This window comes from Mya arenaria, chromosome 3, assembly GCF_026914265.1.
Source record: "Mya arenaria isolate MELC-2E11 chromosome 3, ASM2691426v1".
Classification (NCBI taxonomy): domain Eukaryota; kingdom Metazoa; phylum Mollusca; class Bivalvia; order Myida; family Myidae; genus Mya; species Mya arenaria.
This window is the reverse complement of record NC_069124.1, coordinates 14,316,323-14,340,823: the sequence shown is the minus strand read 5'-3', so window position 1 is coordinate 14,340,823 and position 24,501 is coordinate 14,316,323. Positions and strand designations below refer to the sequence as shown.

The 24,501-nt window shown below is 36.3% G+C and overlaps 1 protein-coding gene across 4 annotated transcripts in view; it reads left to right on the top strand.

The window, feature by feature from the left end:
* Positions 1–24,501, top strand: part of LOC128227402 (uncharacterized) — a 74,095-nt gene that overhangs the window by 20,932 nt on the left and 28,662 nt on the right. Inside the window, exons 1-8 of one of the 4 annotated variants that reach the window (XM_052937903.1) lie at positions 16,830–16,927; positions 17,225–17,561; positions 19,554–19,661; positions 20,045–20,081; positions 20,633–20,728; positions 21,060–21,196; positions 21,357–21,447; positions 21,919–23,375. In XM_052937903.1, coding sequence (XP_052793863.1) covers positions 17,235–17,561; positions 19,554–19,661; positions 20,045–20,081; positions 20,633–20,728; positions 21,060–21,196; positions 21,357–21,447; positions 21,919–22,109 — 987 coding nt within the window. In that variant the 5' untranslated portion in view covers positions 16,830–16,927; positions 17,225–17,234 and the 3' untranslated portion in view covers positions 22,110–23,375. Of the gene's footprint in view, positions 1–16,829; positions 16,928–17,109; positions 17,562–19,553; positions 19,662–20,044; positions 20,082–20,632; positions 20,729–21,059; positions 21,197–21,356; positions 21,448–21,918; positions 23,376–24,501 lie in introns of those variants that run through there. The other 3 variants (XM_052937902.1, XM_052937905.1, XM_052937904.1) reach the window with 3 other exon arrangements.

The following is a 24,501-nucleotide window of genomic DNA, read 5'->3' as shown; positions in this document are numbered from 1 at the left end:
TCTTACGATGATCAATCGAATGATGATTAAACGATTGACTGCTACCGAACTTCCGTATTAACGGAGGGTACACAGGGGTAACATTTAGGATGGTATAAGAGGTACAGGAGAGTAAACAGTGATTATTTACAGGGGAAAAGAGGGTTTTTCATTAAGCAGTGTTGTTGAGTATCCAATATGTTTACTTTTAGATAAAGATAAGTAGCATTATCTTTATGTTTAGGTCTATAAACGTATGTTACATATATACAATATATTTATTGAATAAATTATATTTAAAAATATGGTAACATTTTGTAAACTTATGAATGTGTTAGTATCCTTTCCTGAATGTGGCCATTTGAAGCGGTAATTTATCAAAGCCTGTCATTAATAAGCATACATCAAGTATGTATATAAATATGTATATATCACAAATCAGCATTGCTATCCGGGATACGACTTTATGTAACGGCAAACATCTTCACCGTATTCCGGGATAGTTCAAAGCCTTTGTCATGTGTATGTATTTAGCCGCGCATTTATTTTGCGGTTAACATATTTTAGGCTAACATGGAAGACGTCACATGCCCAATGTGACGCCATAAAATTAACGTTTCATGTCCATATAAATAAGCAAATATTATACCAAAGTGCACAGTTCAAGACTGAATTTAAACAAAATATTATAGCGTAAGAACCCTCAAACCCCCTTATTCATTTATGCAGCATATTATATGCTTCAAGGGGAAGACAGATCAAGACTAAGTTGTGATCCCTAGGTAATATCAAATCGTGGACCGCCCCTGACTGCAATAGCAGTACCTCAACCCCCTTTATAATTTTATCAACATACTTTGGGATTCCATGGAAGACGGTGCACACCCAAAGTTGTTATGCCAATGTTATGATTGAAATGATAGCTTATTTGTGCTAATTATACAGCAAAGTCCACAGTTTAGGGCTAAAATTATCCAAAAAAAACCTTCAGGGTACACGTCGCATACCCAAAGATACGCCCTTAATTTTATGTTTCTTGTTTATATTGACTCGGACTCGGACTCCACACACTTTGACCAGCCCAATTGCGTTCATACCCCGATAATGACATCAACCCTGCAATTCATTCCTTTACTAAATACTAAAGTGCACTGTTGTTTACGGCCATCACACAATTAGGTAATATTAATCCATAGTATTTTAAATACAAAGTATGGCCCTTGATCGACTTAAAAAAAGTTTTGGGGTATATTTTATTTTTAACTCAGATTTCAAAAACAGTTAATCCAATGGCTTTCATATTTGCAATAATAGCCATCACACAATTAGGTGTAAACACCGTAGTAACCCTAAATACAAATAAAAGCTGGCCCTATTTATTTATTTAATTGCCTATGACAGGCACATTTATATACACACATATAAACATGCATTACGAACCAAATGTATGTCCCTATCTCGAATAGCCTTTCGAAAATCCGAAGTTATTCACATAAGGCCTCACCAAGGGCAAGGTCTCAGTTACACTGTGATATAGGTCGATATGGTACCCTTGTTCGTTTTAAGGATTCCGCAACATAAAGGGTAAGTGTGTGAGTCTGGTAGGTGTTGGTAGCTTATTTCATGTCCCTATCCCGCATTATCACTCAAAAATCCTATGTCATTCACATATCCCATCAACTTAAACCAGTCTTGGCTTTACAGTGGCAAGGGTCCCTATGGTTCGCTTGCTTGTTTTAAGGTTATCGCACCATAACAGTTGTATATTGGATATTAGGTATTGGGAGTCTTATCATGTCCTATCCCGCATAACTTGCCTAAAATCCTAGGTTATTCACATATGCCATCATTTGGTGCAAGGTCTCGGCTTAACAGTGACATATGTCCCTATTGTCGCAATGCACGTTTTAATGTTTCCACACAATAACACTGCCAGAATATCGGGTAAATTACTAATATGCATAATGGGCATATTTTATGTCCCTATCCCGCATAGCATGCCTAAAATCCTAAGATATTATCATGTTTCAACACCGAGTATGGCCAGTTATCGGCTAAACGGTGACATAGGTCGCTATGGTCTCCTTTCTCGTTTAAAGGTTTCCGCACCATAACATGTTAGTAATGCCAGGCAGGCATTGATAGTCTTTTTCATGTCCCTATCTAGCATAACCTGCCTTAAATCCTAGGTTGATTTATATACCATCACTTCTAGCCAGTTATGGGCTACAAAGTGTCATAGGTTCCTACTCTTTTTAAAGTTATCGCACCATAAAAGTGGTATATTGGCTATATAGTAATTGGAATTCTTTTGAATGTCCCTTTCCGGCAAAATATGCCTTAAATCCTAACTAATTCACATATGAAATCATCTGGGGTAAAGTCTCGGCTACACAGTGACTATGGTCGCTATGATCTCTTTGAGTGTTGTAAGGTTTCCGCACCATAACAATGCCAGAATATAAATAACTATATATCCATTAGGAGCATATTTCATGTCTCTATACCGCATAGCCTGCATAAATTTCTATGATATTCATATGTTCCATCACCGTGTATGGCCAGGTCTCAGCTACACTGTGATTTGGGTCGCTATGGTATATTTGTTCGTGTTCATGTTTTCACACCTTATCTTGTTATTAATGCAATGAAGGCATTTGGAGCTTATTCCATTCCCCTTTCCCCCAACACCTGCCTAAAAGTCTTGGTAATTCAGAGATGCTATCACTTAAAGCGAGGTCTGGGCTACAAAGTGTCATCGGTCCCTTTCGTGCGCCTGCTCGTGTTAAAGGTTTCGCACCATTTAAGTTGTATATTGGGTAAATAGGAATTGGGAGTCATTTTCATTTCCCTATCCCGCATAACCTGCCTATATCTTCACATAAACCATCATCTCGGGAAAGGTCTCGTCTACTTAGTAACGTAAGTCACTATGGTCCCCTTGCTCGTTTTAAGGTTTCCGCACAATAGCAATGCCAGCATATGAGGGAAATAGACATTGGTAGCCTTTTCCATGTCCCTTTCCTGCATAGCCTGCCTAGGACTAGGTCTTAGCTACACGCTGACATAGGTCGTTATGGTCCACTTGCTCGTTGTAATGTTTCCGCACCATAACATGTAATGAATATGTGGCAAATAGGCATTGGGAGCATTTTCCATGTCCTCATCTCGCAAACAATGCCTACAATACGAGGTTATTCATATGTAGTATCACATAGGACTAGGTCTCGTCTATAAGGTGACATAGGTCGCTATGGTCCCCTTGCTCGTTTTAAGGTTTATGAACCATAACTTGTAACGAATATGTGTCAAATAGACATTGGGAGCCTTTTCCATGTCCCCATCACACATAGCCTGCCTAAAATCCTAGATTATTCATATGTTCTATCACATAGGACTAGGTTTCGGCTAAACGATGACATAGGTCGCTTTGGTCCCGTTTCTCGTTTTAAGTTTGTTGCACCATAACATGTAATGAATATAGGTCAAAAGGCATTGGGAGCATTTTCAACGTCCCCAACTCGCATAGCATGCCTAATATCCTAGGTTATTCATATGCACTATGACATAGGACTAGGTCTTGACTACATTGTGGCATAGGTCGATATGGACCCCTTGATCTTTTTACATTTTCCGCGCCATTACCATTTAATGACTATGACGCAAATAGGCATAAGGAGCCTTTTCCATGTCCCTATCACGCATAGCCTGCCTAAAATCTTAGGTTACTCATATGTTCTATCACCTACGACTAGGCCTCGTCTATTAGGTGAAATAGGTCGCTATGGTCCCATTTCTCGTTTTAAGGTTTCTGCACCATAGCATGTAATAAATATGAGTCAAATAGACATTGGGAGCCTTTTTCACGTCACCATCCCACACAGCCTGCCTAAAATCCTAGGTTATTCATATCTCCTATCACCTAAGACTACGTTTCTGCTAAACGATGACATAGGTCGCTTTGGTCCCGTTTCTCGTTTTAAGTTTTCTGCACCATAACATTAATGAATATGAGGCAAATAAGCATTGGGAGCCTTTTCCATGTCCCTATCTCGCATAGCACGCCTCAAATCCTAGGTTATTCATGTGTACTATCACCTAGGACTAGGTCTAATCTACACGCTGACATAGGTTGCTATGATCCCCTTGCTCGTTTTAAGGTTTCGACACCAAAACATGTAATGCATATGAGGTAAATTGACATTGGGATCATTTTCAATGTCCCTATTTCGCATAGCCTGCTTAAATCCTAGGTTATTCATCTGTACTATCACCAAGGACTATGTCTAAAATACACGCTGACATAGGTCGGTTTGGTCCCCTTATTCGTTTTAAGGTTTCTGCAACATAACATGTAATGAATATGAGGCAAATAGGCATGTGGAGCCTTTTCCATGTCCCTTTCTCGTATAGCCTGCCTAAAATCCTAGGTTATTCATATGTACTATCACCTAGGACTATGTCTAAGATACACGCTGACATAGGTCGCTATGGTCCCCTTGCTCGTTTTGCTGACATAGGTCGCTATGGTCTCCTTGCTCGTTTTAAGGTTTCTGTACCATAACATGTAATGAATATGAGGCAAATTGGCATTTGGAGCCTTTTTCATGTCCATATCTCGCATAGCCTGCCTAAAATCCTAGGTAATTCGTATATACTATCACCTAGGACTGGGTCTAAGCAACGAACTGTCATAGGTCGCTATGGTCCCCTTGCTCGTTTGAAGGTTTTTTCACCATAACATGTAATGAATATGAGGCAAATAGGCATAAGGGGCCTTTTCCATGTCCCCATATCGCATAGCCTGCCTAAAATCCTAGGTAATTCATATGTACAATCACCTAGGACTAGGTCTCGGCTGCATGATGACAAAAATCACTTTGGTCCCCTTGCTCGTTTTAAGGTTTTTGCACCATAACAATTAATGAATATGAGATAAATTGGCATTGAGAGCATTTTCCATGTCACTTTATCGCATAGCCTGCCTAAAATCTTACGTTATTCATATGTACTATCATCTAGTACTAGGTCTCTGCTACATGGTGACATAGGTCGCTATGGTCCCCTTACTCGTTTTAAGGTTTCCGCACCAAAACATGTATAGAATATGAATCAAATATGCATTGGGAGCATTTTCCATTTCCCTATCTCGCATAGCATACCTAAAATTCTAGGTTATTCATATGTACAATCACCTAGGACTAGGTCTCGGCTGCATGATGACAAAAATCACTTTGGTCCCCTTGCTCGTTTTAAGGTTTCCGCACCATAACATGTAATGAATATGAGACAAATAGGCATTGGGAGCCTTTTCCATGTCCCTATCTCGCATAGCCTGCCTAAAATCTTAGGTTATTCATATGTTCTATCACCTAGGACTAGGTCTAAGCTACACGCTGACATAGGGCGCTATGGTCCCCTTGCTCGTTTGAAGGTTTTTGCACCTGTAAACATGTAATGAATATGAGGCAAATAGGCATTGGGAACCTTTTCCATGTCCCTATCTCGCATAGCTTGCCTAAAATCCCAGGTAATTCATATGTACTATCACCTAAGACTAGGTCAAAGCTACACGATGACATAGTTCGCTATGTTCCCCTTGCTCGTTTTAAGATTAATGCACCATAACATGTAATAATGTGAGGCAAATAGGTATTGGGAGCCTTTTCCATGTCCCTATCTCGCATAGCCTACCTAAAATCCTAGGTAATTCATATTTACTATCACCTAGGACTAGGTCTAAGCAACGAACTGTCATTGGTCGCTATGGTCCTCTTGCTCGTTTTAAGGTTTCTTCACCATAACATGTAATGAATATGATGCAAATAGGCATAAGGAGCCTTTTCCATGTCCTTATATCGCAAAGCCTGCCTAAAATCCCAGATAATTCATATGTACTATCACCTAGGAATAGGTCTGATCAACGAGCTGACATTTAAGGTTTTTGCACCATAACCTGTAATGAATATGAGGCAAATAGGCATTGGGAGCCTTTTCCATGTCCCTATCACTCATAGCCTACCTTAAATCTTAGGTAATTCATATGTTCTATCACCTAGGACCATGTCTAAGCTACACGCTGACAAAGGGGGCTATGGTCCCCTTGCTCGTTTGAAGGTTTTTGCACCATAACATGTAATGAATATGATGCAAATATACATTACAAGCCTTTTCTATGTCCCTATCTCGCATAGCCTGCCTAAAATCTTACGTTATTCATATGTACTAACACCTAGGACTAGGTCTCTGTTACATGGTGACATAGGTCGCTTTGATCCCGTTTCTCGTTTTAATGTTTCTGCACCATAACATGTAACTAATATGAGGCAAATAGGCATTGGGAGCTTTTTCCACATACGTTTCTCGCATAGCCTGCCATAAATCCTAGGTTATTCTGTACACTCACCTTGGACTAGGTCTCGGCTACATGGTGACATATGTCGATATGGTCCCCTTGCTTGCTTTAATGTTTCCGTGCCATAACCAGTTAATGACTATGCGGAAAATAGATATTGAGATTCGCTCCAAGTAAGATCCACAATAATGTTAGAACATAATATTTTCAAATTTGTTCATCCTCTGATTAAGATATATATAGAGAATAGTTCTTACAATTGTTCGTTTTTTTAATACGCTTATAGTCAAAGTCATTGCCTTTTAATATGAAAAATTCAATTCAACACAAAATAAAGCTTTTAAAAGTGCACAAAACGGAATCAGTCACCAAACATTATCTGATAATGTAACTATTATTCCACAAGTCACAGAGTACAGTACACAGGTCACGGTTTAAGATCACGAGTGTTTACAAACAACGCCACATGTTAAATGGATTTTATTCATGTTGATAGTGTTGGATGTTCAGAACTGCACTGGCAAAGAGATTTCTGTTGTAAGTGAGATTTTGTCATACACCACAGAAATGGAATAAACTATCGACGAGAATCGTTGAATGCTGTTTCACAAATTCCAGCATTTGCGGGTGGGGTAAGATTTTCACATCACATGCAGATTTTGAGGTCGATTGTTTTGCCAGTGTCATTATAATTCAGATTGGTTGGAGTTTATGGGCGAGTGATTGTCGTGTTTGATTGGTGGCGGTATATTGATAAGATACTGAAACAGTATTTGTGTTTTTCCTCTGATATTGCAGAATATAGAAAAGAAGTTCGTTTTCGCAGTCACATGACCACCTGACTGTAGATAAACATCACATGGTCTACTATCCTATAAACTTAAGTTTACACGGCACCTTGTTATTGGACCGATTTGTATGCAAGTGACAGGATACAAAAAATTGTACATTTTCTCGTTTGTACTACATTATTGCTATTATGCATACACGTTGAGATTGATCATTAAACTCGAAATAAACTGTCTGTCTGTAGGTATGTCTGTTTATCTGTTGGTCTGTCCCTCTGTTGGGCTGCCTGCCTGTCTGCCTGCCTTGTAACGACGCATTACAGCATCGCCGCATAAACGAAATCGACCACGTAAATGCGGTGATTTTCAACGCATAAACAGGACTTTCTTATGTAGCAAGGCACACTTTTTCCGCATAAAAAAATTGAAACACATATTAGTACAAAAGTGGGTGATAGAGTTTCATCAAGATCGGACTTAGTTTTTTGTGTCCACTTAACCAAGCTTTGCACTGGTCTTTTAGAGACGTAAATTCTGACAAAGATTTAGTTAGATCGGTTTAAATATCAATCTTTCTGCGAAAACGTTTGAAATGACGTTTTTTTGGCCCGACTAAAGACGGGAATATATGATACGACAACGGTCTTTTTGGACAATCAGAAAATTGATATATTCTCGCATTTTTAACAGACTGACGGGCATGTCCCTTGACAATGCGCACTGTCAGCCACTAGTCTTTGTGCGATTGTGAAATTTATTCACGTCTATGTCATCAGCGTATATCTCTGGTTACCTGGGCAACGAAAGGAAAACTTTTAAAGATTATACTGTTTCCCAACACAACATTAGTTTTTGGCACTTGAACAAGAGGACTCAGCGTGCGGTATACGTAAGTGAATAACGTTGTTGTTGATCTGCATTCTAGGTATTGAAAACATACGCGCATTCTTATTTTTATCGTTTCGATATGGAGTTTATGTCTACAACAACCTTGAAAAAACTCGAACAAGGTTTAAATTGCCACATACAGTCGTAGTATACAAAAATAATTTGTAAACTTTGGGGTAAAATGTCTAAATAATTTTCATATTCGAGACTAGTTTTAAATTTTCTATACACATCTAACCATATGCTTGACTTAGTCATAAGAAGTCCATTTTTCAATGTCTAAATTTTATGTTTATTAATTTTACGTAGATCGTGTCTGAAGAATGCACCAAAACCATCAAGTCTAAATTAAACGCCATCCTGACAAAGACTGATTGAGCAAGATGTGTAACACTATCAACAAAACCGGTTGGTGAATTTACAGCAGTCTTTTTTATTATTAGTTCTTTTTGACCTATTAATTAATTCCCGCAGTTATATGAGAGTATATTCAAGGACAACATTAAATTAATACTTAATCTGTTCTTAAACCGTCTTTTTAGTTTTAGCAAGCTAATTAATACAAACAAAACCCACGTCCTAAAAATTGAGTTTAAATTGAGTTTATAAATTCAAAATCAGGAGGTTGGCTGATTTTATCCGGATGAAGTATATCTGGCAAATTATACAAATAGTAAAAAACTGGTTCGACCTTGATGGTATTGTTGCACGACACCTGTAATTTTTGGTAGCACTTTGAATCTTCAATATTGATAGACCAGACGCTTACAGATTTTATGTGATCGAAAAACTTATTATAAGGATAATGTCCGTAAATCGAAGAATCATACTAAGAGAATGGGTGATATTGACAGAGCAAACCTAGGGAATTTTGGAATCATTTAAATCCCAATTAAACCAAATACAACTAAATGAATTTCGTTATTATGTTAAATCATTCAGTCAAAACACTTTTGGTGGTATTAATCACAAATGCAATTCAGAAGATTTTAATAATAACTCTGCTTTTAATGAACCAAGAACTGGATCAACATATTTCTATACAAATAAATACTATTATCGAAACTGTAGATACATTTTCTTCGCGTTTATGTGATTTGTTTTACCTTTTTTTAAATTCGGGTTATTTTCCCGAGCCATGGACTAAAGGTATTGTAATCCCCTTTCAAAAAAAGGTTCAGAACGTGATGTTAATAATTACAGGGGATTTATATAAGTTAACTGTTTATCAAAATTTTAACCACTGTTATAAATAAGCATGTTGAAAATAAATGTGCTATTATTTCGGATGCCCAATTCGGATTTCGAAAGGGGCGCTCTTCAACTGATGCTTTACTTATACTGTTATCTCTCGTACAGAATGATTTATTTGAAAATAAAACAAACAAAAAACTATATATTATTTTTGTCGATATGATGAAATGTTTTGATACTTAGAAATGCATTATGGCTGAAGATGTATAAATGTGGAGTACAAGGGAAATACATGTTTCGAATGTATTAAAAAGTTAATAATGTGTAAAATCAGTATCATTCTGATTATTTTGGTTACGCTTTTTGCTTACGGCAAGAGAAAGTTAATTTTTTCTTTATTGTTTTATCTGCTCGTAAATATATTGAGTTTTAATTGCAAAGTGATTACGCATAGATGCTATGGTATTACATTTATTATTGTTTGCTGATGCCATGACCATTGTAGGCAAATCTCCTAATGAATTCAAACTCATTCTGAGAGGTATGGGGGTAATATAACTCAATAGATGTCTTGATTTTGATAGAAAGAAAAAAATGAATTACCTGATGGGGGATAGCGTGAGAGTGGTCTAGTGGTAGGGTGAGAGTGGTCTAGTGGTATAGGTGTCCACCTCTCACCCAAGAGGTTGTGGGTTCGATCCCCACCAGGGGACCTTTCTCATAGCCTCTCAAAAAGGACACAGTACTGGTTTCTGCCCAGGAAACGTACTCGAGAGTGATTCTTAAGCTATCAACTTTCGTCACAATCGAGCTAAAATAAATTAGTATAAACCAATTACGGCAAATGCCCGTTACAATTTGATTGCATTCTTAACGAACACATTAAGGAACGTGCTTATCATTTATGCCAACATATGTAATATTATTTAATATTATCTTGGAGACTGGTCATATACCCGAAGGTTGTATAGCTGGTATGTTCGACTATTAACAAAAATAAAGGAATTCCGCGAGATTGTAACAACTATAGACCATTAACAATTCTAAGTCATCTCGGAAAATTATTCACATCATTGTTTTGGCTAGGAAGCAAAAATGATAATACTGTTATGTCGATATTTTTCCTGCATTTGACAAAATTGACAGCTTTTATTCGTAGAGAAGTTTACTCTGGCATATCAGGCAAGTATATACGTATGATATACAATTTGAATACCGATATTGAATCCAATCCTGTGTTTCTCGTGATAACCATATACTATCACCAGTCTTTAAATGAAAAACGGGGATACACCACCGGTTATGTTCGTTATTTTTTCTGAATGATTTGGCATTCTTCCTCCTTGATACAAATATGTGTACGCAACGACTAAGACGTGCTCATCTTTCTAAAAATACTCGCTCAATTCTACGCTGACGATACAGCGCTATTAAACGAAACTGAAACAGATTTGCCATTTTTTATTATTGCCAGATTTGATAATTAAGCACAGTAGATTTCATTTAAATGTCAATATCGATATATCAAAGGTAGCTCTTTTGGCACTTATAGGCCGACTCGGTATACATGTAATTTCAAAATAGGAGAAAATATAACAGAAACGCCAACAAAATATAAATATTTAGGTTATTTTTGAAGCGCTGGATGTGTTCTTAACTCAAAAATACATCGAATGAAAAGTCCAAAATAACCCGATACATTTACTATATAAACGTATAAACGATCTAGATAGACCGACGAACTGACAATTATTCACCATAAAATCATGCCAATACTAAAATGCGCTGAAGTATAGGACTAGGAAAATCTAAAAAAACTATTAAACAAGTTAAGATTATTTCTCAGAAAAATAACAAAGAATAAAATGAGCACGCTAATAAGCAGTTATATTGCTGTATGGTGAAACTGGACGAAATTAAATGCATTAAACATAAAATGTAAAATAATAAAACTCTGGACATCCATTTCGCGAGGTAAAACAAACTAAATGATCATATATTTGTTATCCGAGGTATCTATTGATGTAATGTTTGTACAAGATATATCTTTTATTTCCTCCATACATGGAGAGCATAACATATATATAGCAGGTTTAGTTGGTACCAAAGTACAATACAAATGTCAAATAATGCATGGTTTTATATACACACATTGGACAAGATATAAACATATAAAATAAATGAACTGTGCTAGGTCAGTGAAGATAACTACTCAATTATCACAACTAAGATATAACTGAGTAATTGCCCGAGGTGTTTGGTTTATTTGTTTTTAATTGCAGGTTTTTGGAACCTAGAGACGAAAGCGAAATTCTAAATTCCATACTGCATAAGGAGAATCATATGTACACGATTTCATTTATATGGAAAATGTGAGAAGCTTTTTTTGTTTATAAGAGTAAAATCATTTGAAGTTCTTTGTATTACCTTACATGCTTCGAGTTATTATTGCTCGTATATATCCTCAATTTTTCTGTATATTGAACCAATAGTGTGGCAGACTAAGACTAAATGTTCAGATGAGTAGTCAATAAAAATAGCAGTTATTACAGTCATTGAGCATTTAAAGAAGTTATAGCAACAACAGCGACACGAAATGCAATATAAGGATGAATATTTCATTCTTTGCAAACGAGCCTTCATTAGAGGCGATATATGCACTGCATTTATGTGTAAGTCCAGGTTATATTACGCAAATTCAAACATGTTTTTAAGCACCTTTGCTAAATCCCAACTTGACAATTTCATATCTGTCATTTCTGCAGAAATGTTCAATATATTAAGGCACTGTTCTCTTCCACTTAGAGTCATGAACTTTCTAAAATAAACCACACCTTTAAGGTCAATGACATGTTTCCACAGTGTTTGCCTCACATGATCGATCTTATAACAGTAGCATATCATATGTTCTGGCAGGCTTTCACACATTAGATGACACATTTCACAGTTGCGAGAGTATTGTCTCGCCATAAATGAGACACTTAAGTTCATTAGAAATTAGCACATCGACAATAGTTTTGGTGAGGCCTTTGCCGCTAACCATAAATTTGAATATTTCCCCGGTATGATTATGTTTGGGGTGAGCCACCATGAATTAAGTTGGAGCACAGAGTCGAAAGCTTTTTGCCTTTCCATTTTCAACACCATATTTTGGAGAATACTTTTCCAAGCGTGGGAAGAGGGGAACGTACCGTAGTCCACGTAAGACGCTATGTATTTATGTAATTAATATTTCATCAATAAACGAAATACGTCCGGAACGAAGCCGACAGTCTGTTTGTCACAATGTAGATACTTGACAAGTCTATGGTTAAATATTTCCTTAGCCAAATATTTAGTCGGCAGTCGACATAATTGGCCCACAAATGTAAGTTTTCTATAGTCTATAAACACTTTGATAGGGTGAATCATCAGCGCACTAAATGCAAATTGGTTACTGGTGTTCGGCTTTATTTTCTGCATATGTTTAATGCAATACCTATGAGCTTTTGTATGTCTGATTTCGAGTAAAAGTACCATGTCTCGCAACCATACAGAGATTTAAGCAATACGACACTCTCATAAACAGTCTTCAAAGTTAATGGAGACATCGACTTCGGATGAATTCCACTGTTGCAGATGTTGAGGTACGTGCCACGAAGCTTGATACACGCAGCCATTATGGAGCTTGTCGTTGACAAAGTGGAGTTGCAAGTTATTCCCAAATGTGTATACGCATCACATTCACTGATAGGTTTATTGCCCAGATGGAAATGGGACATCGATGTAAACGATTGTTGAATGTTAAGACAGCACGTTTATTTGCATTGTATGAAAATCTCCATTTTCGGGAGTAATTACAACAAATGCTCATCATAGTGTCCATTTCGTGTTTAGATAAAGAAAGCAACACCATATCATCGGCTACCGTTGGTGATCCTATGGAAATATTATAAATGCACAGCCCACAACAACTGTCACGCAACTCCTTTATAAGTCCGTCAATAAAGACAAGGTACATTATTGGTGACGTCTTTCGGCCTTGAGGATTTCCTTGTAGGACGTCGAAGTTTTCCGACGATAAACCCTTAGATCTTACATGGCTTTGTACTGCTTTATACATCTCTTTTACTGCAAGAAGTGTTGTATGATCCATGGTGGTTTGCAGAAGTTTGTAGAAAAGCCCATCGTGCCTGACGCGGTCAAAAGCTTGTCTCCCATTCAGAAAACAAAGATATACAGTTGAGGAATGTTCCAATCTCCTTAACGTCTGCACATAGCTCTTTGACGTTTTGCTTCATTAAGTCTAGCATGTCTTTGAATACTTCAGATTATCATGTTTAAGTTTGTCATTTGCGAGCTGAGTCTGTTTCATCAAAAGTAAATTAGCTTGCAGAGAAGTGACAGTGTCTTTCAAAAGCTTAAACTCGACAACACTTACATAATTGTCCGTTGCCACTGAGGGAATCCGTTGTTGCTTAGTACAGGTGTAGACAGACGGACGACGCACCGACTTTGCAGTGCTTATCAAAGGCTTCAAGATATTGTAGTCTCCGCCCTCGGTTACCTCAATGATGGTATGTATGTCGTGTGCTAAACGCTGAACAAGGGGCTCGCCCGACCGAGATACAATGCGTCTCTTTAATTCTGCATTAGGGCCAAACGGAAAGTCACTTTGTGTTTCCATAATATTGTCAAAGTTCATTAAGCGGATTCGCTCTAAATCACTTTCACTGGAGGAATAACTCTGGACAACAAACATATCCCGTGGGAGATCTCTGAAAAGGTTCACTATACTCCTATACTCGTGCAGAACCCGGAAGTCGGATTCATTACGGTCCTCCATTAAGTGTCGTTACCATGGCTACTCTCGTCGCTATCGTCACATGACCTCTGATCACATGACTGCTGGTCACATGATGTCTGGTCGATAGTCGCATGACATGCAACGTTTAACGTCTCTTCGGCCTCAAGCCGATCAAAACTAATTTCTCGCAAATCTGATAACAGGGTACGACGTGGACCGAGAACAAATCAGAATTTTCACACTTAAAAATTTGAATTTAGACAAAAGGAAATGAGTTTTTCTTAATTTGTCCTTATTTTACTTCCGGAATCACAAACGAAATTTCCACAGAATCACACTTAGGTAATTCCACAGAATGACACTTAGGTAATTCCAGACATTTCTATGTAAAATATGTCCATGTACTCCAAGTTATACCATAAATCCAATAGTAATGAGAGCGAGAAAAGAACGTCTACCCTCTGCGCTGACACCGATATTTCCATGGTAAGAGACTTATTTCATACAAATATGCGATAAAATGCACATACATTTTAATGTCCGTCGATCCCGCAAATCTTTATACTTTAAGTGACTCTACCTCAATTTATTCAAGCTCCTTCACTGTCCTTCAGTCCCGAAACCCCTCATGTATATAGTGACTCTACCTCGTTTCACAAGGCCCCTCAGCTGCGCTACGGTCCCAAAACCCCTCATGTATTTAGTGACCCTACTCGTTTCATCAGTTGCCTCAGCTTCCCTTCGGTCTCACAAAGCCTCTGTATTTAGTGACTCTACCTCGTTTTATCACTCACTTCAACTGCACTTTGGCACCGCATATCCTCATGCATTTAGTGACTCTACCTCGTTTCATCGAACACCTCAGCTGCCCTTCGGTCCCGCAAACCCACATGTATTTAATGATATCTACCTTGTTTCATCCGTCACCTTAGCTGCCCTTCGGTACCACAGACATTCATGTATTAAGAGACTCTACCTCATCCCATCAGTCACCTCAAATGCCATTCCGTCTCGCAATCCCTCATGTATTAAAGTACTCTATCTCGTTTTATCAATCACTTCAACTGCACTTTGGCACCACAATCCCTCAAGTATTTAGTGACTCTACCTAGTTTCATCAGTAACCTCAACTGCACTTCGGTCCCGTAGACTCTCGTGTACTAAGTGACCCTACCTCGTTTCATAAATCACTTCAACTGCACTTTGGCACCGCAAATCCTCATGTATTAAGTGACTCTACCTGGTTTTATCAAACACCTCAACTGCACTTCGGTCTCGCGAATCTTCATGTATAAAGTGACCCTACCTTGTCTCATTAACACCTCAGCTGCACTTCGGTCTCGCAAACCTTCATGTATGTAGTAACCTTACCTTGTTTCATTAAACACCTCAGCTGCCCTACGGTCTAGCAAATCTTCAAGTATTCGTGACTAAACCACTGTTCATCAGTCACCTGAACTGCACTTCCGCCTCGCAGACCCTCATGTATTAAGTGACCCTACCTTGTTTAATTAGTTACCTCAACTGGACTTCGGTACCGCAAACCCTCATGTATTAAGTGACCCTACCTCATTTTATCAGGAACCACAGCTGTCCGTCGATTTCGCTTACCCTAATGCATTTAGTAACAATACCTCGTTTTACCAGGCACGACAGCTGCCGGTCGATCCCGCCAACCCTCATGTGACCCTACCCTAAATCACCAGGCACCTCAGGTGTCATTCTCTCTCGCAAACCTAAATGCCTTTAGTGACCCTTGCTTGTTTCATTAGGCAACTACCTACTTTCCGATCTCGCAAACCTTTAAGTATTTAGTGACTTGGTTCATTTGACTTTTTAACATGACTCATTGAGAAAATTTGACCTAACCTGCAGTACACCAATAAAACAATAAAACAATAGTTTTTTTTACAAATAGCAATTTAAAGAAATTAATGCGTTGACAACTCTGTATATAATCTAAAGGACATTGACTCGTAGAATTCTTTTACCGGAGTATTTTTTGTATTTCTTTTTTAATAAAATATGTTTACTTTTCTTTTTTTCAAATAAAAGATTTACTGTAAATCTTATTTTAACATTGTTATTCAAAAATATCTCACACTTTTAAAAAACGTTTTAAATTTAATGTAATCAAATAAGTAGGTTTTAAACTCTTTGGGATCACAGCGACACCTTTTCTTTCTTGTTATACAATACATAAGAGATTATAAACATGTTCAAGTTTGCAACTGCATAATAATATGATCCAGCCCTCATTTTAAAGTTGAACCTGGCCTACCTTTTAATGCATTCTTAAACTTAACGACAATTCAAAATCTCATATCTGATCAGCAAGAACTTTATCCGTTTGCAGGTTTTATAAATATCAAAAAGCATGGGGTATTGTGAAACATAAGGCGTGAGACCACAGTTATTTTTACTATATGTTTCATATAGGCACTAACCTGGCTTTTGACTTTATACACATCCCAATTAAAAAACAAGGACATGGCATCTCTAGAACAATTTAAGACACAAAATATAATCACAAGAAAACACCATGTTGACCATTGACCCGACTGTCAAAATTGAGTTCAATACAGAACCCTTCCGCCAAGGAGTCAATCGGCTACAAACAACTAATTTTCAGACTTCCACAAGCTATGATTTTTCCAATATTTACACTGAAAACTATCAATTTCTGCAATAAAGTGTCAAATTCAGTCAAGTTCTCTGCAAAAAAACACATTTTTTGCTTCTTTTTCATTCAATTTTAATAAAATATTGATACTTGAACACAAGCACTCTTTTTTCTGTATTAACATCCGGATCTTGGTCAACGGGGGGCAGATAACTGTGGTCTTGAGCCATAAGTCAATTTCGTTGTTATCTTAAAGCAAGCGCACTCACATTGTGATATGACTCCATTACACATGCAAAATAGATATACTACAGGTGAACATTTTCAACAACTGTTTAAACTGAATTCTGTGAATCGGTTTGTCTTATTCATGAATAGTTAAATGTGAATCTAAAACCTATTATATAACCTATTATATTGAAATGAATGTTTATTATTACTGGTGTTCATGTATATAGACTGAAGCAGGAAGTAAATTACTAGGGTTAATTTTCATTTTCCCATTTGTCATATTATCAGAAAAAAAGAATCAAGCGGGAATCATACATTTAGGTTAGTTGGTTAGGTTTCTTATGTTATAAATTTATAATAGTTTGGCTTTAAATTAACAGTGCCGTAGATATGAAACCTGACAGCACCGTGGAAATAATACCTGAAAAGGGCGAACCGTTTGTACATTTTGTACCAAAAGTGAACGTCGGAGATACTAACGACCACGATGAGGCGTTAGAGCCGCTAAAAAATGGGTACCAAAAGAGGCCTGAATCAGAATATAGTCGACAGAGTAGCAACGGAAAGAAAGACAACAGTCACATCTACAAATCTGCTATCGTTCTTTTCGGGATATTGAATATTCTTCTGTTAGTGCTGAACGGTCTAGCTGTGCACTACCTGGCCAACGAGAAAGCCCCGCCCCAACCAACATCCAGACTGTGTGTCCGATGTCAGGTGAGATGTCAGTTTTGGGCAGTGATGCCATTTCGTCAAAAAATTCTACATTTTGAGAGCCATAAATGTGAACAAACACTCAAATAAAAATATGATATGGTTTCGTTTTCCATGTGTCAGTAATGAGGATATTTTTTTTACAAGTGTATCATTTATCTTTATATTTAAGCTTTATTTGCTTAGTTCGTAATCAATATATAACTTACACAAAGTTAAAATATTATCTTGTAATTCAATACATCGGCCTTTATCGTAAATAATTAAATAGTGAAAAAGCTTTAAAATTAGGTTTAAATATTTATTTTATTTGGCACTGTACATTACAAAACGAGAAATAAATATTTACCTTGTTTGTAAGGCCAAGCCAAATTAATCTTTTGTTCTACGGATTTTCAAGAAAAACATTTAGGCGAGCGAGCGAAAATAAATTAAAACACTTTTTTTTTCAATATCAAAGATATAACGAAGCGGCGAAAGAAGCGATTTTGATTGAAAAAAAAACCCGCATACTGAAGGCGATCGAAAAGGTTTTTATTTGATTTACCTTCACATATTTATGAAATACATTTATGCAGGTTTTGTTAGCATAGTATCATGATTTATACAGGTACAGCCTGAAATTGAATCACCATAGCAGTAGTTTTACCTGAACAGTGCGTTTGAAATTGAAAGAACACTGTACATTGATATTAGTTGACATTAAGTAAAGATAGATGTGTGTGCACCAACAGTGCGAAAGAAACAGGACACGAGGACATGAAATCTGAACATTGTAGAAGACCAAATAATCTACTTCTCTAACATACCACTTGTAAATTGAGTCGTGGAACGCTGAAGTTGATTACACAACGTTTTACCTCATTAGTCAGTAGAAGAGTACCAAAGGTCAACTGGAAATCACTGGTCAGATTTGCTGGACAGCAATTCTTATTATTGTTTCCAAAGTTTTAATCATGGTCAAATCCTTATGTATTTTCTTTACTGCACATTCACAAGTACAATATGTTTACTGCATGATTGATTCAATTTGCCCATCCTATTTCTTGTCTTGTTGATGTCCCAAGAAGCAGAAAATATTACGAAACCTAGCACAATCACACTTTCTGCTTTTAGGGTGCTCTTATTAATCATGATAAGTCGAACCGCAAAATGATGTCCAAAAACTCAACATGTCCGAAATGAAAGACAGTAATTAACCACAACATTATCTGTCTTACCTTATGGTCTTAATTAACATGGTTTCAGGTACACGTTCAGGATTGTATGGGTCATCTTTACGTGTTAAACGTACAATTCAGACAATATGACAAATACGTTCTAACCAAGTAAATGCGTGTTTTATTTCCGATTCGTTGTTGTTGATATTCTCAAGTTATCGACTTCCGTTTCCGCCGAGAATGATGAATTCTGCCGGTTCATTTGAAGATTTACTTCTTGAAAACAAAGCCTAATTGATTTTCACAAACAGGCATTAATAAGTTTGATCAGAAAATTGAAAGCATATATTTAACATTTATATTGTAAACTTTTCAAGCATTATTTCGAAAAAATCAGAATTGGCAAAATTCTAGGTGCGGGTTAAAACATAAATAAAAAAGAGGTGTGGTAAATCCAACGAACAACTGGTTTATTGATTTGCAGTAAACAAACATTGTAACTGCATTGTCCATTGCTTCCTTTTAATTGCTGATTCAAAATTTAAACTCACTTCGAAAAGATAATTAACTGCTATATTGACATTCATTTGAGCTTAACAATATTCATTTAATGATTATAATGTGCATAGACATAATGAGTGCATCATCACTCAAGTACTTAACACAACAAATATTTATTCAAATACTATGTATACAATATCATCATTCAATACACTGCAAATCGACGACAGTAAAAGTTCACATATCGCTAAAACTGTAAGAACTGTTTATTAAAAGATAAGGCAGTAACAAGTACAGATTCTAATCTAAACACAGTTAACATGACATTTTTTAGGATATCAAAGCGCACCCAGACGATGTTAAAACATGGAAACACATTGTACAAGAGAACGATACGTGTTGCCTTGACGACCCCAAACATCTGAACTATCTGGTGGAATACGTAAGTCTTATGCCATTATTTCTACAAAGAAAACTTAAGCTAGCTATGAGCTTTTTTAAATTAAGACACAAGGTTCAAACCCAAACAAACTCGCAATGAACCACATAAGACAACAGACATAGATTACATAAACAGTGTCATGCAGTGCCATTATATATTCTATGAACATAATGTTCTTTATGCTCTAAGCAGTAGGTAGTAGAGTATTTCAAATGTTATTAAAAAGGTTTTTAACAGTTGATCTAGGCAATATAATTGTGGAAGTGACTAAGGCCGCTTTATATATATATACATATATTAACATATATATGTTAGGCAATAAGACAAAAGTATTTTGATTCAATTATCATATTGCCAAAAAGTCCTACTGTTATTGTTTCCAGTATACAGAACGATGGATGAAAACACGCCTTACGAACAGTAAGCCAATTTCAAGATGCAATATGTTTGTTTGATATAATACTTGTTATATATTTAACATTACATTGTTCAATCTTGTGTTCAATATGTTCTCTGGAAAAAAAATATGCTTCCAATAATACAAATGTATTCAATTGATGCTATGTACCTGAAGTATGCATGTACATTAGATCCCAATTATATAATAGTTGGTTATTTCGTTATTTCGAGTGTAAATAATAATGTATAAAAATCGTACTATTAATCCACAATTTAAGACTTATGAAAAATCACCGTAGCCTATACAATAATGAATCAGAGTCATGTCTAGTGTATGAAAGGTTAATACACGGTTTTCAAATACATACGGATTTCTGATGTTGAGAGTATCCGCATTTTGTCTTCAACGTGCTAATTTTCAATACCATCAATTTACATTTCTACTCCATCCAATTAATGATATGCAGAGAAGGTAGTATTTAAAGAATTTAAAGTTTTTTTGCATAATTATGTTTTCTTCGGTTTTCTTAATAATGAACGCATCTTTTAAATGTACAAAAATATTCTTGCAGGCAATAAAACATTTCAATACTGTAAGGACCCAAAACGTGATGAATTCAAGGCGAGACCTTCTATTAAAGTCATGGGCTTCAGCGAACCACGGATACGTAAGTACAAGGAGAACATAGCTAAGAATGCGCGCTGTCGAGAAATATTGAGAACGAATTTGTTATTTGTCCAAACGTATCCTGTATAAGCGTATTAGTTTTAATATTTTTCAATTTACATAGAAGCCCTCATGCGAACCACATCAGCTTCGCACTGTTCATTTACCTTCGGCTATATTTGCGAGATAATGTCCTTCACGACAAAATAATTATGTGGGGAAAAGGTATTAAACGTTTTAAGAGGTTCGTTTACAAATACTGACCGTAACGTTTCAGATTAATGTTATCTTTGACATATATTTGAACAAAATATTACTCAACACCACTCTAGATTCTGAGCATCAACGCATGCAGTGGGACCAGCACCATCAACTAGCCCTTGTTCCCGATCCTACCAAGATACAGTATTTGGAAGATGACGCGCAAATTGTGATAAAGCAGGCTGGCGTATACCACGTGTACAGTCAGGTATGGGTTAGAAAAAAATTTGATATGACTCAAATATGTACATTTTGACTGATTTTCCATGATATATTTATCGTTCCATTACTTTTAATTGAACATTGTTTAACCTGTATTTTAGTTTTAAAATAAACTTCGACCCAGGCTGAACCCTTATTTATTTCAGGTTCATTTTGACCATAAACAGAACAGCAACAGTCTCCAGCCTGTGGTCTTCTCGCACATGATTTACATGAATAAAGCAGGGACTTCCATAGGTACAGAGAGTTTTTCGTCTTCAAGTGTTTGCCTCCATTTTATACTTAAGAAGTGATTAGTGAGAACGAGTTGGACGTGGATCTGCCTTTTTTAAGTAATAAGCTTCCGACTAATACCAAAATAATTCCTCATCGATGTTTTTGGCTTTCGAGTAACCACTTGTCTTTGCGCTATTCATCAGTGTCTAAGTTAAATGATACACTGCCAGTTCAATTTAAAAATAAAGTATCGAACTATTCCTCGACTAAGAGAGTGATCTGGAACAGCCTCAAGTGAAGAGTGTTCAAGAGTTGTGTTCACATAAATGAATAACTAATACCCGACTGCATTGCTCGGAATGCTTAGCCAGATGTGAATGCCCGATGGCCGCTGGAGTTATATGACAGTCATCTTTTCCTCGACAATATGCGTATTCCTATGGTAACATAGTTGCCCTGCATTGCATATTTTATTAGATGGACCCATTTCAGGTGAAGGAACCATCGTGATGCGGAGCCGGGAGACAGAGTGTGAGAGCGAAAATCCGCGGGTGGTGGGGTCAAGCTATTTGGCTAGCTCCTTGCAGCTTGAGGACGGAGACAGGCTCTACGTAAAAGTCTATACAAAGGATGATGTCATGGCCGAGCCACATATGAACTTCTTTGGGGCTCACATGCTGTAGAGAAAAACTCTAGATTCATCCAAGGTCTCGCGGTATTTGGGTCAAAATTACTCCTAAGGCGAATACCCCAACAGCCATTGGGGTAAAATTCCTTCGACGAGGCCATGCCATAAATTTCAATGTGTAAAAAGTGTTATAAATGAAGGATACGAAAAAAAGTTTTTATTCAAAAACGATATCATACAGATTATTTTGTAAAAATCGGTCAATGAATTGATCCATCAATACATACAATAGATGCAATTGAACAATTAATGGACGTAGACTTCCGTATATTGATATCTCCAAATATGTACAACATAAATGTATGTCCTATCTTGTCAAGACTTATCAAGAAATGAGATAAATGTTTGATTTTTAACATTAATCATTTGTGATAATGCTTATTATTTTCACAAACAAACAATCTAACTATTCAGACTTCAAACGCATGATTACAAGTATACTTTTCCCTACAATAGTTTTTCTATGTTCTATTAGACATGTTATGATGACATATTCGTTTTTATACAATGAGTAATAGAAATCGGAACATAACCAGCAAATTCATATGTTAACATGAAAGATTATCGCCTATTAAAATAGTCTCAGTGTCGACTTGAAGGGGTGTACCCTTCCATTTATTGGGGGACATTTTCAAAATCGATTTGAATGTTTTCTTAGACTTTTGCTGTAAACGAACTATGAGAAACAGACACTCTCTTGATACATGTAAAAGCAATTAGTTGTATATAACTTTAAAGACTGGTAATTGTAAATAACATCCGTCTACTATGTTTGTGTATTCTGTATATAACATATAATTCATAATTAGATATTTAAATGTAAAATTTATGAATAACATGATTTTCTCTTCAAACTTTCCATGTCTATAAATTATATAAAAAAACAGCATTCTTGCCTTTAGCATCCAGTTAATATTTTCTATGTAACAATTACATTGTTTAACAACATTAAAGTCTGTTTTGGTCAGTTAATAGCTATCTTATTTTCGTAGAGGCAAAAATATATAGAAATGGTAGACGTGTGTGCGTTTGAGAACGTGCGTACAGGCGTCGAAAACATTTTTGTCCTTGTCATAACTCCAAAATTCTTTGAGGTATTTACTTCAAAATTCATATACAGATCGATCATATTGCGAAAGGCAATGCATATAAATTATAAACCATGACTGTGATAACATTTGTACATATTTCATGTGTAACATCGTTTGTATATAGTTGCTTATATACGTGTTTGCTTTCAAAATAAACGGATTTAATAGTAAACAAACTTCATCTTCAGTATTATTTGAGCCTTCCGTTATTCTCCTCCACCACCTCCTCCGCTCTACCAGCTAGAATAAAATCTTGTTATACAAGTTGTTTATTTCAATCGACTTTGATGTTTGCCCAACCTAATGGAACTGACATTCACTATGTTATTAAAAAAATACCATTTAAACCATATTAATAAAACCGTCTAGTGAACTTCCACCAGCCATATTTAATTCGGTACCTGTTATGCTCTTTTTTGTCCCATAAAAAGCAAATATATAATACCACGTTGGAGTCAGTTGGCGATGTACGACCGATACTATTAACATTTATTTACTTTTTGGCAAAATGTCTGTGACTTATTTAACATAGTTTTCACTGACCGTTTCTGGACGGTTACCCCAACATATTACAATGACAACAAGTGACGCCCTCGTTTTTGAAACATTCGAATTTATACTACAGTCATTTGTTGGATTATCTAAGAGAAGTTCTGTAAGTCATTAATGTATATATCACCTTTCAATATTTTAGAATTGTGATTAATAGGACTTCACAAGCAGTACAATGAACAAATGTTTTCATTATTTGATGAACCGCAATACATTAACATTCGATCATGTATCATCCATTTGATATCTTAATAAAGGGAAGTTACAGAAATAATACTGAAAGTTCTAGAATGATATCTCTAAATTTGCGAAAGATACGTGTTTACATGTATGACCACTTCTGAAGTTGATGACACATACATGACGTTACCTAAGGATTGATCGCAATTTTACACGTTTATGCTGTATGAAGACAGTAGGTCAAGCGAGCCGAATTTCACAATTGCCCAAGATTGAAAGCCTGAGTATGATTATCTGCACAGTATGAATATGAAATTAAACATAAAAAGTTGGATTTTATTGTCAACAAGGTCAAAAATAACGGGGAAGCGCTGTCCGGCATTTCAGAGTCCGTGAAGATTGTCTTGGGTTTGTTAAGATCTGTAAATTTATGATAATTTAAATGTATTGTTGTCATTACTGTTTCAATTTTAAGTCTTTTCAAGTGGCTGATTTTTCACCGCGCTATTGTGACGTCATTTGATAAAATGTTACCAGTTACACGCGGGTCGTTCTATTTACAGT